Genomic DNA, 16,063 nt, shown 5'->3' on the forward strand with positions numbered 1-16,063 from the left:
ATATATATTCCATATCAACCTAGTGCATTAAAAAAAATCATAAATTCTCTCTAAATACTAGTCTAAGAATTAAAACTTTAAAAATCAAGGAGATAAGCAAATCTTTTTAATTATCAATGTAATCATTTAAAATTAGATATTTGTTTTTCCCAAGAGAAGGGAACATGTTAGGATTTCTATTTTTGAAGTGTCAATGTGCAAGTGTAACTATATCATAGTGAAAACTACGGAGGAATAGAAATTCATCTTGAATTTTATACTTTCGGATATAAATGACTTATTTTAATTCTTGAGACACTATACTTGATAATTAGTAAGAAAATATAATAAGACAATTAACATTTACTGCCTAAACTTGTCTAATTAACTAAATAGCTAATTTCCATCAAGTCTCTACGTAACTATGCATGTAAATATGACATTATTAAATTATTTCTATTTATGAGATAATCTTTTATTTCCCTTTTTTTTATTTGAAAACTATTTTCAATTTATTCTTTAAGACAATTTGTTATAAATAGTACATAAATAAAAAAGATATCTCATAAATAAAATATATTTAGTAGCATTTAGCATGCATATTTAACGATGAGACTCGAATTGAGGTATTGTCAGGAAGATTGTAGTTAGGGTTAGACAACTAACCGGCAGGCTCTCGTAGCTCAGTTGGTTAGAGCACCCGTTTAGTAAGCGGGAGGTCTTGAGTTCGACTCTCAACGAGAGCAGAGCTAACCGATTATTTATCTTCTGTTTTTTTCTCTCGTTATTTTACCCCGGAGATGAGGAAAGAATGCATATCTAAAGTAAAGGGTGCTAGCTTCCCGCCTCCCCCCCCGCCCTATTCTTCTCCATGTTAATTAGATCCGGAGACCTTGGAGAGAGAGGTTTTTGAAGGAAGTTTCAGTCCAGATATATGGAATCGGATATATAGTTAGAGAAGTGAAGTGAAGAGACCAACAATAAGAGAACAAGCCATTGGGGTCTCTTAAATTCTCGTGCTAGAGGAAGGAATTGCCAGGTATATGCCTGGATTACATATAAATGAGCAACATGTTGCTCAGGATTAACTGTTTTTCTCCTCCTGAAAGACACCTACCTAACTGCAATTTCAATATTCCGCCCCCTCTTTCTGCAAAGTTTAATGATTTGAAGATCAATTACAAACACATCCAAAACATTTTGCTTGGCGTCCGACAATTTTATGCTTCCAAACCTTGAAGACGTCCTTGTTTTTACTGTTCCATCAAGGAAGGAATTCATGCCTGACCTTGCTTTCTTCGCTCCTGTCAATGTTTCCAGCTACTTCCTGTTGATGTGCCGCGTATCCTATTGACTTCCACCTGAGGATGCTCAAACAATCTAAATTCAGGGCATCACGAGGCCTGCGATCTGTCGTCTGGCAAGACATGGCGGGGTAAATCGTACCATTGGTCTTATCTATGTGGAGACTAGAGGAGAATGTCATCTGTGATGTTGTAAACTATTGATAAGGACCAAAGAAAGGCTCACGATAGATCAGCAAAGGCACGGAAGAAGCAAGGAAACAGCAGCAACCGAAATTCCAGGCAGCAGAGTCGGTGCAGGGATGGATTCCGAGCACCTATAAGTCGGCAACCAGATGGAGTTTCTCAGCGGGAATTGGACTGGAAGAAATAGGAGCAATCTGCAAGGAAGAGGAGAAAACAAGTCTAGAAATTAGAGGCATTCTAGGCGGGAAAATCACTCTTAAAGCCTGCAACTCAGCCAGCCAGGCTTAGGCTCCTGAGTCCTGATTTGTGTCAACTAGCTTAGATTAGATTAGGATTAGTTATTTTCGAGTAAATAGAGTCTTATTAGGCTAGAAAGCAAAGCTATATAAATAGTCTATGGTGTATTGATTGAGCATTCATTCGAGTAAGAAATAAACAACAAACAAACATCTTCTAGAACTTTCCGAACCAACATTTCTCACTGTTATGGATGTCATTTATGCTTTGAAAAGGCAAGGTCATATCCTTAATGGATTTGGTAGTTGAAGGGATCTGGTATGTTAGGACTTGATTCTGGTTAAGGGTGTTTTTATTTTATTTTCACTGATAGATATAACTGGTATTATTACCTGTTTAGAAGAATTAAAATTTAGATTATGTTATGTTTAGATTGAGTTTGGTCGATTCTTAGAACCTGGATAGATTGTGGAACACGAGTTCTAGGTCCGGTTTAATGGGCTAATGATGAGAGAGGGAGTAGTGTTTTTTTGCGGCCACTTGCAGCAATGGGCTCTGATTCAGCATTTGGAAGCATCCACATTATCGATTGACCTTTTGGGATAGCAAGCGACCACAGTTTTTGCCCTTTCCACGTTCACGATGGAAGGAGACTGATCTGTACTATCCAATTATGGGTGTTTTGAGTTCCTAAATTTTTTCATAAATGCTTTCAATGCTACGAAATTATTTGAAAGTTTTTAGATTTTTATTAGATATATTTAGAATTATTTAGAGATTTATTACTTGAAAATTTATTATTATTTTTTAAAATAATTCCTTAAATGTTGGGTTTTCGCAAACTATAAGGCATTCAATTGTCCGGTCTCCAATAGTAATTCACACGAATCACTCATGAAAAATCTTCTAAATCCCTATTTAGAAGAGAAGGATTATTATGCCTAGAGTGCTAACTCTAATATTATATTTACATAGTTTTTTTTGTCTAACAAATAACCACTCCTTACTAAAACAAAAGGAGGCATAACTTATAATTTATAGGAAAATCTAAAAAACCCTATAAATTGATAAAATATCAATCTTCCCCCTAAATAACATTCATGTATTAATTTAGGACTATTTAAGAAATTAACTCAATTAAATCCTTACTTTATTTTTCTAAGTCTAGAAATATAATCCTTGTATTAATTATAATCGAGTCCTTAATTTCTAAAATATATTTTAATCAAGTCATACTTAATTAAATCATTCCAGTTTAGTCTCTGACTAATGGTTCTTAATGTGTGTGGTCCATCAGGTTTCTAATATATTGGTCCAAATATAAATTATAATTATAATTAAATAGAATTAAATAAATTAAACAATTTAATTTATTATTAATTCAACAATTGATTAATTTATGTTTGAAGATCAGGTACATCGTCTAATAATGTGTGTCATAATCTCCCAAATGTTAGAAAAGTCATTAGTAGTTTGACTTAACCTTTAAGTGACCAGTTTCTCGGTGTAATTAATATTTTTTCATCAATAATGTTCTGATTTAACATTAAAGTATGGAGTATGTCTATTATGTTAAATCATGTTTACTCTTTACATAATAATCATTGATTGTGTGAATAAGATTTGGAATCCTTTTCAAATTTCATTTCACCTTAGTCAATGATTTCTCAATCAATATTATTTAAGAACAGATGAAATATTTTCTCTAATTAATCTAAGATGATAAATCCTCTCTTGATTACTCAAGTATCTTCATATAGTTCAAGCTCCACTAAATATCTGCCCTTTTGTTATCTCAATTAAGATAACATATAACAATATCAAAGCATAGCATTCTCTATATAAGATAACTTAGTAATGTCAAGTTTAAAGATCACTTATACAACCGTCACGTGAGCCTTTCCATAGACATTAGTAATTTATCCATATAAAATTCTCACGCGGTTCAGTTCAGTGTGCATATCTTATAACAAACATGTACATATTAGATCCAGGTATTCCTCATACCTCAGCTTATGTGCTTCCTTTCATAAATTAAAAAAACATAATCTGTATCAGTTTTTACGGCTCTAATGAATGTCCAGTATTTAAGAAAGTATCGACCAGAAACATTTTAGGAACAATGCTTTGATGCAATAAGAATTTTATAATTATAATAATTTTCTTTGCAAAGAATTTTTGTCCCATGAACTTTATCTTTACTCTAGATTCATTAATATAATATTATATGAATATTAAAGATAAATTAAGTATTTATTAATAATAAATATGTATTTACATAAATATAATAATATCACATGTAATTAATCAATTGACTACAAAGTATATTAAACTAACATAATATGACTTAATAATCACGCTTTTAATGCTCTCTGGAAAGCCACTTCCTCATTTTTCCTTTCCAATCGTATATTTGACTAGTAGAAAAATTAAACCCTTGTACCCTTTCAAAAATTACAACCAAAATCAATGTTTTTTAATATTATTTTAATTTTTTTATGTTAATTCAAAGTAAGTTTGTTTTTAAATAAATATCCCCTATATTGCTTTCAGAAAAATTTAATAAATCCTTATAAGAATTGGCCCTAAAATTTGAACATTTAAGAATCAAGAAAATAATGCAGAGGTTCTCGAGTATTTGAATGAACAAAATGACTAGCAGATAAGGTCTAAACATATCAAACAATTTTTTTTAATAAAAAAATGATATAATTTTTATTTGATTATTGGACCGAGCTTAAATTTTGATAACAAGTTCTACAAGTTTTAATTTATAAAGGATAGGAAGGTTCTCAAATCAGACCCAACAAATTATGTTTTTTTTTTAATTTTAGTATTTTTTCTAGTTAATTTTAGATTTTTACCTTTTATTTTTCCTATCTACGTGAAGTTTTCTTTTCCTTATTGGATTATATCAATAAGGGACCTATTTAAACTATTATAAGCCTTTTTCCAAAAATTTATGTTCGCATGTTGTTTTTTTTAAAAAATAAATAGTACCAAATCTCTTTACCACCAAAATTATCAAAGCTATATTTGTGTTACTTCAAATATTTTTTTTAATCTTTTAAGCAATTAATTAGTTTTATAATAAACCCTATCGCTAATTAATTGGTCTTTTCCATTTTATGTATTTTATTATTATTATGTATTTTTTAAAGAAAACATTCCCAAAACAATTTATTGAATGATCCATGTTTTCTCTTATCGTACAATTCAATAAGAAATTTCAATCATTCATGACTAGCACTTCAACCTGAATAATTAAACACTTGTGAAGCGAATACAGAAAGATACGTGTTACGAGCTGTGCAACTCATCTTGCGTTGCATGGAGATAGGGATGTTTTAGCAATATTGGTGGTCAACTCAAACTCAACTCGGTCCAGGCCAATCAAATTGTTGACCATCACTGATCAGTATTCCTCTCACGAAAATTAATATATATTAGAAAACAAGTGCTAGGCTAGGGTAAATTTACACACCGTGAGAAGAGATCGATTAACGCAGCGACCAGATCTATCAACTTAATAGATTTTATCTCTGAACTATCATGTTTCTGCAAATATTATTTCCCTGCTTGACTTGACAGTTAAAATAAATCAAGAACCCTTTAAAAAATCATTTGAAACAAAACATATAATTTTGTATGATTGTTTTGGGATTCTGACAGGATTCGAGACCATTCGAATTAACTATCTTCTATATATTCTTTGCAATTTTGTTAATATTTAGTGTTTAAGAGAGACTAAAAGGAGTCTCTTGACCCCAAAAGCTTTTGAAAGTAGAGTGGGTTTATGGTGGCAGGCATATGTGGAGAATGTTAGCTAGCTCAAGGCCTCAAGAATTAATTGAATTTTATATATAAAGGGAGTCTTGTAGAGTCAAGATCGCGAGGCATCCATTTTATATATAAGAATAACAATAATAAAAAGAGCACATCAAATGCAATTCCAAGAATGGTGTCTAGGATGATCCATTACATGAGCTAATGAAACAAAATCCTTCCGTAGAGACAGGACTCAGGAATCAATGATAGGGCTAGCAGTGGGCACGAACCATATATGCATGCACCGACCTGTAAGGTATCTATCCATCTCTTCTTTGGTAAAATCGATATAGCCATGAGGATTACAGTCTGATTACATTCCTGGTGGTCCTTGGCCAGTACACAGACCACACCGACTGTCAAATTGGCTGGACCCACTCACTATCTTGCAAGCCTGGCAAAGTAGCCATATGTGGATCTAATTCCACCTAGTACACACCCCCTTTTTTTATTACAAAACAGCTATGGATGCAGCTCCGAGCTTCGCTTCAATTATTGTCATGATTGAGAGAGAGATTTCTTCTAGGTGGATGGATGTCGAGGAGCAAGATCAAGACCTTCCACTCCCACCTGCTCAATTATATATCCATCTCCCCCCAGCTTGTCTTATTGAAACATCTCAACCTTCCTAGCTATAAATGGAGTTGAAATCTTGGAAAGCAACCATTCATAACTAATCCTTGATCACTACTCGTCCAAAATATATATGTTCTATATATATATGCTGATATATCCTAGTCCTAGCTAGTCGCAGAGAGCCAATCTATCGATATATATATTGTTTTCTTCGATCTTTTATTAAGAAAAAAGGGCAACTCAATGACAATATATAATAAATTCATGAGATTCTTGGGGATACAAGGACGAAACAAATGCCATTTGAATTCGTAGACATTGTAGTTTTATTATTAATTATACAATCTACACACGCTGTACGTGTTATTGCACTACGTACGTACTATATATGCTCTACTCTTACACCGAGTGAAAATAATAATTAGTAAACTAGTTTAATTGGTTTGATTCAGCTTTCGCTCCTCATCCTACAAGATATGATCAGCAGTCGTTCTTTATTTTGTTCCCTTTCCAAATTAAGTAGATTATTAATTACACACCTCTAGAAAATTAAAAAAAATCACTTCCCGTCGTCCGGCATGATGATATTATTCAAGTACTGGAAAGTTTGCAATAATGCTTCATTCCATTTGGTATGTCTAATTGCAGCTATTTAAAATCTTATTTTATATAGTTCAAGATGATCCAAAACCAAAACGGACTGGAACACTACTCTCTAAGCACTTCGGTGTGGCCATTTTATTCCACTAGCTAGTCAATATATAATTAAATAATGATTTTTTAAAATAATCTTTCATTAGCACGTACTTGTGATATTATTGTTTACAATTGATCCAAATTAATTATTTATAATCTTTATTAGATCTTATTAATTACTTGATATGCAGGCAAATCTTATATGTTTATAATCAAATAATAACACTCTCTTTACGTTCTTAAGTGATCTTGAATATCTTTAAGACAATATTCTTACTATTTTTTATATTATTAATGACACACACACACATATATATAGGTATATGTACAACAGCAAATTAATGAATTTATCAAAAATAAATACATGTAAACATATACATAAAATTTATAATATTAATTCTGAAGCGAGATTTCGAATCAATATTGAAACTCTTCGTTCCAGTTGAAAATAAAAATAGCTTCCAAATCGCTATTGAGGATTTAATAATATATATAAAGAAATTTTCATTATCTAATCTTGTCACCCACAAATATTTGGATTTATTATTATAATAGTGGTTGTTTTTTAAATATTTTTTATTTAAAAATATATTTAAATAATTTTTTTTATTTTTAAAAATTTATATATAATATCAATACATAAAAAAATAATAAATTTAAAAAATATATTTTTTATTAAAATACAAAAACGAATAGTGTCTAACCTAACTCTCTCTCTCTCTCTCCCCCTCGCAGCCCTGTATGTATTTTATAGCCAGGTCAACACAAGGACAAGATATGTGTGTATGAGGCGTGCACGTACACCACAGAGTGGGTCCCAGATCCCTTTTCACCGCTCTGGGGTTTTGAGTTTAGAAGGGCTCTTGTGTGGGCCCCTCTCCCTTCCTCGAATTGAGGTCCAAACTCCGTAAGTAATAATATATTGGCTTTTTCCCTCACCGGGACCCACTTCAGCACTAAGGACATCACCACGTGTCCATTTGATTGTGAGTTCAAGATCGCCTAACACACGTCACCGTCGGCTGATGCGGACCAGTTGAAAGTGGGTTTGATGGGTCCCTCCCTTTTCAACTCTTACCTCATTCATCTTGGCCTAGCCTGGCTGGCTCTTCGCCTCCACTACTGGTTAAGTAAAATAAAACTCAATCGGCACTTAGTTTCTGGATTTAAATCTTATCATTAATGTTTAATAAGATTTATTATTTTCTTATAAATGCATTATTATCATTATTAAAATGATGTAAAGGGTATTTTAAAAGATTATTTAAAATGAGACTTGAATTATTTTTAATATATGAATTTACAAATTGATTTTTTTAAAAAAAAATTTGACTTGAAGAAAGAGCTTGCAAGAAGATCGAGTAAATATTTTAATTTAATGTTGTACCATGTTCTTATTGCAACTTGTATAAAAAAAAAAAAGCAATTTTTATTAAAATTAAAGGAATCGCAAGAATTCAACGATTCTTCACTACATGAGATCAGGGTAAATTAAGGGAATGGCAACATCACCACATGAAGCTATCCCATCAAATTATTATAGAGCTGGGGATCATGTGCTTGGCACATGCAATGAAGGCCCTCGACCTTGTTCGTTGCAGAGGGGAAGGAATAGATAGCCGGAAAATGACTAACTTTACCGGAAGTTATTTTCTTCTTTGTTGCAGAAGGGAACTGGGGTGATCTGTAGATGACCACCACAGCCGGTGTTGAGTTCTGTTATTATCTAGCGGAGAAAGACATTGTGCAGACTATCAAAATCCATGTTGGAACTCGCCGTTCAAAAGGGATGATGGCAAAGGAGATGGAAGGGCCTTTTCTCCAACTTCAATGAGATGCCACGTGTCGAGGGTCCAATCACCTGAAACCCACCAGGAAAGCGTAAGCTATCATAAGAGCGTGTCGCGCAAATCATAATTTAATGCGAGCGTGAAGGATAATGCTGCGCAGTTACCACACAAATAATATTCGATTTCCCTTGAAAGCATCATCTCCCTTGCACCAAAAAAGCTAAAAACCCTCAAACAGTTGCTTTAATCTGCTTGCTCGGGGTTTTTATTGGGCTCTGAGGCTTCAAGCAAGGGGTGTTAATACATTATATTAAATTTGAAAAATCATCACAGTTTTCACGGTGGCGATCAAAGTGAATGACATTAACATCTATCTATCCATATATATATTCATCGTAAAAGATAAAAAAAGGTCTCAGAGAATATACGTCTGCAGTCTGCCCTCCTTTAGTAGCGAGGTCACGGCTTTTCTTGCAGTGAAAAAGCAAGCTATCTATTTTTTTACCATGTAAACACAAAAAAGCACCGGATAAAACCAAAAACATTATGTAATCTTATTGACATGCCCAACACAGCATCATATGATAAGAAAACAAAAAAGAAATCATCTAGTAGGTGATCCAGTGATAAGAGCTTGAGATTAAGGAGTTTGTTTTTCCTGTGATTTCAGATTCGAACCCTGTGGTTGCTAATATGTTGGCCACCGGAGGCTTACATGGTCGTTAACTTCAGGGCCCGTGGAATTAGTCGAGGTGTGCGCAAGCTAACCCGGACATCTACGTTAATCAAAGAGAAAAAAGAGGAAAAAGTGATTGCTATCAATTAGGCTACATGTTCTTTTGTTTTTCCCTTTCAATAATGAGAAATTATAACCAGGAACTTAACATTCTGGATGGAGGTAGACAATGGCTTCCTAAATTAAACGGTAATTATTTTTGGGTTTAATTTCTGCTTTCTTGCTTGCTAATATGATCAGAATTACTAGGCTGATATGCAATCTCTTTTTGGGCTTAGAACTTGTTTTAGGAGATCAAAAGGAGATGAATTTTTTTATTATTAAAAAAAAATACGTTATCTATGATAACTTAACGGTAGAGAGTAATATGATCAGAGCTTTTGATTAGGATTAGCATTGAAGAATATTCAACTATAAAGGTTGAAATGAAATAATTCTAAAATTACAGGGAATAAAATGCACTCAAGGAAATATGTTGGACTGGTTTACGTGTTTTCACGAGTTGCGTTTTGGTGATGCTGTCACGGGAATCAGTGAGGACCAGTTGGTTGTTTTTACCAAAAGAAAGAATGACAAATAGCAGAGAGCTTTTGTTCGAAGAAAACATAAAAAAGGAAAAAGTGACAAAGGAGATGGCCACTCTCGGAACTTGAAAGTGGAAGCCTAAACCAACCCACAACGCAAGTGGCTGCTGCCGTGCCATACATTGCTTTGTAACATGAAAATATCACCAGCTTGTGCGAGCATGAGAGAGTCTTCATAAAAAATAGGCTCAATATTCCCCCCCCTTTCTCTTCTTGTATGCATAGAAAGATGTAATTTATATTGGAGCTAGCAAGCTTATCAAGTAAATCAAATCATGCTTAGAAAATGAAATTAGAGACTCAAGTAAAGGGTCGTGTAATTTACAATTTAATAAACAAACATCCTTGAATTGGTTACATGTTTCTACAGGTAATTCAATGGCATGATCAGGCAACAAATGTAACTGATAGTACATTCATGAAGTGGCTGCCTCTATGTAGAAGACACCCCCAAATTAATTAAACACTCTTGCATTCAAGTATAAAGAAGACATCCCCAACACATTAATGGCATTCCATTTGTACCACTACAGCTAGAGGAAACAAAACGTTGAGTTTTTGTTTTTAAGTGGCTGCCTTTTTGAAATTTACTGCATTTCTCCTTTGTCTTTGACTCTATTTCTTAGTTCAATGTTGAGTTCTAGATAGTGTACTAGAATAAAATACAAAAGAAATATATTTGTCTGAAGGGATAAAAATATAAACTAAATAACCACCAAAACATGTGATTATCCACTAAAATATCTCGCAATCTTGACTTGAAATTAATTTGAAATTTAAAAGATGGATAAACATAAATCTATTTTGTTTCAACTCAACCCGAATGCACCAACATTTCAACAGATTTTCAAATTCGTGCAACAAAATTTGACCCATCAAAGAAGAGAAGTTTTGTCCACGGGTAGAAACAAAAACCTACGAAGAAGAAGTGAAAAAAGCAAAGACAGCAACACAAACATGCTACAGAACAACAGTAAAAAACTTTTAACGTTAGGGGTTTTCTGTTAGAGTAGATTTAGATACGCGGTGGAGTTAGTTAACTTCAAGAGTGAGCTGGATCCACTCTTCAAGGACTGACCCACTTTTGAATAAAATAATCCTTACTTAAAATAATAAATTATTAATACTGAAAGAAAGCAGAGATTTTTAGAGCTTCAATTGAAGAAGCTGAAGATACATGTCTCTTTTATAATTATCGATATTTTTTTCCCTTTTTCTGTCTCTCTTCTAATAATCCAAAACTTCCCTTCTTTCCTTCAAATTCTCGTGTATCTCGACTGGGTTCTTTTAGTTTTTGACTCTTTTATGGAAAGTTGAAGTCTTTCAAACATGTGAATTTAGTAGTGTCTCTCTTTTGTTTAGTTGCTGGGTTTGGAGATCAAAGTTTTTGTTTGCAGCCATGTTGAATCTCGGTTACTGTAAAGGATCAATGTCAACGGCTAGTTCTGGTGGTGTTTCAGATCAGTTCCCGGCAGGGTTACGTGTGTTGGTTGTTGATGATGATCCAACATGTCTTGTGATCTTGGAGAAGATGCTTAGGACCTGCCTTTATGAAGGTATTTATGGAGATTTATGTGAATTATACTTCCAAAGATCAAGTATAGTTTCCTTGAATTTGTTGTTTTTGATGCTCAACACATGAATTGGGTTTCATTTTGGGTGTGTTATGATTTCTGTGTGACATATAATTGGTCATTTCTTCTGTTCCTTTAGTGATTTTGCTTGTGAAGTTATGTGGCAGTGTTGAGATTTGTGTCACATCTGTGCTATGATTATGTAATGAATTGGAGTTCTAAATTCGGTTTAAGATTTATAGGAATTTGGATGTTATTACTCTTCTTGTCTTGGAGATTTGTTTGAATTTGTGATGTCTGATGCTTTCCTCTTGGTCACTGATTGGTAAACTCCCGTTGAGGTCTGTGGGTGTGTGCTAAAAGACATTTTTGTTTGTGTAAATTGATTGATTGATTGATTTGGTCTGTGTGGGAATTTTCAGTCACAAAGTGTAACCGAGCAGAGATTGCGTTGTCTTTACTTCGAGAGAACAGAAACGGGTACGATATTGTTATAAGTGATGTCCACATGCCAGATATGGATGGATTTAAACTTCTCGAGCTTATTGGGCTAGAGATGGATCTGCCTGTTATCAGTAAGTTTCCTTTCGCAGTTGCTTCAGATGGATTTAATGATCTTTCTTGTTAAAGAGCTAACATTAATGTGATGTCTGGTGCATAATTTATGAACTGTGCAGTGATGTCAGCTGATGATGGGAAAAATGTGGTCATGAAAGGTGTAACTCATGGTGCTTGTGATTACCTGATTAAACCGATTCGCATTGAGGCACTTAAGAACATATGGCAGCACGTGGTTCGGAAGAGAAAGAACGAGTGGAAGGATTTGGAGCAATCAGGGAGTGTAGAAGAGGGAGGAGATAGGCAGCAGAAACAATCTGAAGATGCAGATTACTCATCCTCAGCAAACGAAGGAAGTTGGAAAAACTCAAAGAGGAGAAAAGATGAGGAAGAAGAAGCAGATGAGAGGGATGATACATCCACATTAAAGAAACCACGTGTGGTTTGGTCAGTTGAACTTCACCAACAGTTTGTTGCAGCAGTTCATCAACTAGGAATTGACAGTAAGTATCCTAACCATTTCTTTCAATAGCTAATACCGTTATACTTCCTAATTTACAAGCACCAAAATGCAGCACCTTGTGTTTAGAGAAGCATGCGGTGGATATTAGAACAATCTTGGGGGAAGTGTAAGCGATAAACATGCTTCCTGGTTGCCTTTTTGCTCACCATCAGCTCGTAGTTTTGACTAGATTTATGTTACATTTGCATCACTTACAGATCTCTATGCTGTGCCTTGACATTTTTTTACCATTCAATCCTGTCATACGAATGTAATTTGACTTTAGCTTGAACCTTACACCTTCATAGTTGTCTCTATTGGACTATGTACATTTACTCCCAATATTTCTGCCCTCTTATATGTTTATTTTTCTTCTGTTGATGCAGAGGCAGTTCCCAAGAAAATTCTGGAGTTGATGAATGTTCCTGGGCTCACCAGAGAAAATGTTGCCAGCCACCTCCAGGTATGGAACGTATTTGCTTAGCATGGAATGTTTAGTGTAGAATACGATGTATATGTTTCTATTATTTTTTCTGTTCTAGGTTAATTCATACACACCTCTTGTGACTTGACTTTTCACTTTGCCACCCAAATTTGCTCACTATCCAACTATATGGTGCAGAAATATCGCTTGTATCTTAGAAGGTTAAGTGGGGTTTCACAGCACCAGAGCGGTATGGGCAACTCTTTTATCAACCCGCAAGAAGCAACATATGGTCCATTGTCCTCGCTTAATGGGCTTGACCTTCAAACTCTTGCTGCTGCTGGTCAAATCCCTGCACAAAGCCTTGCCACACTGCAAGCAGCCGGACTTGGTCGATCAACAGCAAAGCCTAGAATGCCCATGCCAATTGTTGATCAGAGGAACCTTTTCAGCTTTGAAAACCCAAAATTAAGATTTGGGGAGGGGCAACAGCAACATTTGAACAATGGTAAGCAAATAAACTTACTTCATGGAATCCCAACCACAATGGAGCCGAAGCAGCTAGCCGACTTGCACCATTCAGCTCAGTCCCTTGGGAGCATGAATATGCAACTCAATGCCCATGGAGACCAGAGTGGTCAGAGTGGTTCTTTGCTGATGCAGATGTCTCAACAGCAGTCTAGGGGCCAGATACTAAATGAAACTACCAGCAGCCAAGTTCCCAGACTCCCATCGTCCATAGGGCAGCCTATTGTAACTAATGCAATTGCCAGTGGGGTCTTGGCAAGAAATGGATTAGCTGAAAATGGCAGAGGAACAGGATTCAATCCAGTTTCACAATCATCTCCAACGTTGAATTTCCCCTTGAACACCACAGCTGAATTGACAGCCACTAGTTTTGCTCTTGGAAGTGCTCCTGGGGTGCCTAGTCTCACATCCAAGGGGACATTTCCCGAAGATATTAGCTCAGAAATGAAAGGACCTGGAGGATTCATCATGCCAAGTTATGATATTTTTAGTGAATTGCAACACCATAGATCCCATGATTGGGAGTTGCAGAATGTAGGCATGGCCTTCAATGGTTCTCAGCAATCCAACTCTCTGCAAAGCAATGTCGATGTGGCATCATCAGTTTTAGCTCATCAGGGCTTCTCTTCTAGCCAAAGTAATGGACAGGGCAGGAATATATCTGCTGTCAGCAAGCCAATATTTTCAGCAGGAGATGCAACGAGCCATGTGAATGCACAAAGTCTCGGACAACCTCTCAACACCTTTTTTGCCGAGAATTTAGTGAGAGTTAAGACTGAAAGAGTCCCTGATGCAAACCTTCAAACTACCCTCTTTAATGAACAGTTTGGTCAGGAAGATCTCATGAGTGCGCTTCTCAAACAAGTTGGTTTCTGTTTCCACATTAATTTTATATGTTGGGTTTTGGAAAGTTGCCTTTGATTTCAATTACCAACGTTTCTAATAATTTGTGCCAATTTTTCTTCCTTTGCAGCAGCAGCAGGCAGGCATTGGACCAGCTGAAATTGAATTCGACTTCGATGGGTATTCCCTGGATAATATTCCTGTGTAGGACATACCCCGTGCTCAGTTCTCTTAGCTATTGCAGTTTCTAATGTACATATCTGCTGCTACAGATGAATTTGATTTCTCTCTGTGCAACTGGAGGGTGGCAATTCAAGTCAGTGTTTTGTTAAAAAAAAAAAAACATAAAGGATTGTTTGATTTCTCTTAGCCACATTTCTCTTGTGATTATCATGTTCTTGCTGTTTCAGTTTGGAACATTAAAAAAATTCAGGCAAATGGAAGTCGAGGTGGATAAATTCCAATGGAAGAAAATTGGGAAGCTCATAAGATACAATTGCATGGCATGCAAAGGCTTACCTGCTAAATTTTGTCTGCATTTCATTGGAAAAGCCAGCAAGAAGCAACTCATTATAGGGTGCTCGTGGGAAGTTTTCGGTGGCTTGGGTTGTGGAAAGTTGGAATCAACTTCTTAGACATCTGCAGAATTCTAGGAACCTTTCTAACTCTAATAATAGATCAAGTTTGATTTTGTTTTCAACTCCTTGTTTTTTTATTAATATTTATTAATTAAGGGATTGACCTTGATGTACATATTCCATTTGATTGCTCTAGACACAAGTCTGAGTATGTCTTTCCCTGGATTTTTTCTAGTAATTTTAGGAGGTCCTCGTTTTCTTCTCTCTTGATCTGCAATTTCATAATGAAACCTCAATTTTGTGATGTGCTATTTGACGTTGCATGGAGCGTGAGCGTTTGTTGCAAGTAACAGCCAGCATTCTGGATTAGTAGGATTCTTCGACGAGTATGCACATGCTGTAAAATGTAGAGAGCTCTACATTTAGGTTGCAGGAACTTTTTCACCATCATTTGCTAGAATGCATTTAGGGAGCATGTGAGCCTGAAGGAGACAAGAAATAGACGGAGGGGGGATATAAATCAGTTTGTGGGATAAATAACACCAGTGATGCTGTCATGTGCCAACCTAGATATTCTCTATTAATAAAGTTGCCTCATGTTTCTAGGTACAAGAAAAGGTGGCTCATTGGTTGAGAAACAAGATAAAGAACTTGTGAGATCATGATTAAAGTCCACCTTTTACAATGTACAAAAATCCTCCTCTCATCGTTCTAGGCTCATCGGCCCTGATCTGTGTTTATCTAGTTTTGACCTAGATAATGGAAGGTTTTGTTTGACCCTAGATAATGGAAGGCCAAACCAGCTGTAGCCAGAATAATTCTCCAGTTTTTTCATGCTGGCAACTAAAAGATAGTGTTGGTTTGCAACAAGTTGGTCAAAATAAGAACCATCGTTGTGTGAACTTGAAGGGACCAAGTTGATCAGATAAGAGCGCAGACAATGGATTCTATTGAAGAAATAATGTGAATCAGTGGTGTAGATATACCAAGGCTAGAAAAACTTGTCCTGCCAATAGACGGAATTCACACTTGAGAAATATTGACCTGGTTTACGTAGGCTGTCAAATATTGGAAGATTTGCAAGCGAAGAGCCACCACTAGAGGTAACTATCAATTCAATCCAGCCAAAACAAATATACA

At 35.2% G+C, this 16,063-nt stretch overlaps 1 protein-coding gene and 1 non-coding gene across 5 annotated transcripts; both read left to right on the forward strand.

The window, feature by feature from the left end:
- The first annotated feature begins 651 nt into the window (after positions 1-651).
- TRNAT-AGU (transfer RNA threonine (anticodon AGU)) lies at positions 652-725 on the forward strand. Its single transcript has one exon. It is a non-coding gene; the product is annotated as a tRNA-Thr (tRNA).
- Positions 726-11,033: 10,308 nt separating this feature from the next.
- On the forward strand, positions 11,034-15,185 carry LOC7477193 (two-component response regulator ARR2). 4 transcript variants are annotated; one of them, XM_024610938.2, is made up of 7 exons: positions 11,034-11,472; positions 11,913-12,065; positions 12,168-12,551; positions 12,937-13,013; positions 13,173-14,366; positions 14,476-14,525; positions 14,618-15,185. In XM_024610938.2, exons 1-7 carry the CDS (start codon positions 11,316-11,318, stop codon positions 14,619-14,621), a joined length of 2,019 nt encoding a protein of 672 aa, XP_024466706.1. In that variant the 5' UTR covers positions 11,034-11,315; the 3' UTR covers positions 14,622-15,185. The 4 variants fall into 4 exon arrangements, with proteins under 4 accessions (XP_024466706.1, XP_024466707.1, XP_024466704.1 ...); XM_024610939.2 differs by having other exon boundaries at positions 14,479-14,525; XM_024610936.2 differs by having other exon boundaries at positions 14,479-15,185.
- The last annotated feature ends 878 nt before the right edge of the window (positions 15,186-16,063 follow it).

The sequence above is a fragment of the Populus trichocarpa genome, chromosome 10 (assembly GCF_000002775.5).
Source record: "Populus trichocarpa isolate Nisqually-1 chromosome 10, P.trichocarpa_v4.1, whole genome shotgun sequence".
NCBI lineage: Eukaryota > Viridiplantae > Streptophyta > Magnoliopsida > Malpighiales > Salicaceae > Populus > Populus trichocarpa.

Excerpts from the sequence above, each read along its gene's own strand:
- LOC7477193 (XM_024610935.2), top strand. The coding sequence starts at position 11,316 with ATGTTGAATCTCGGTTACTGTAAAGGATCAATGTCAACGGCTAGTTCT. Across the intron at positions 11,473-11,912 it reads TAGGACCTGCCTTTATGAAG|TCACAAAGTGTAACCGAGCA; the intron begins GTATTTATGGAG and ends GGGAATTTTCAG. Across the intron at positions 12,552-12,936 it reads TCATCAACTAGGAATTGACA|AGGCAGTTCCCAAGAAAATT; the intron begins GTAAGTATCCTA and ends CTGTTGATGCAG.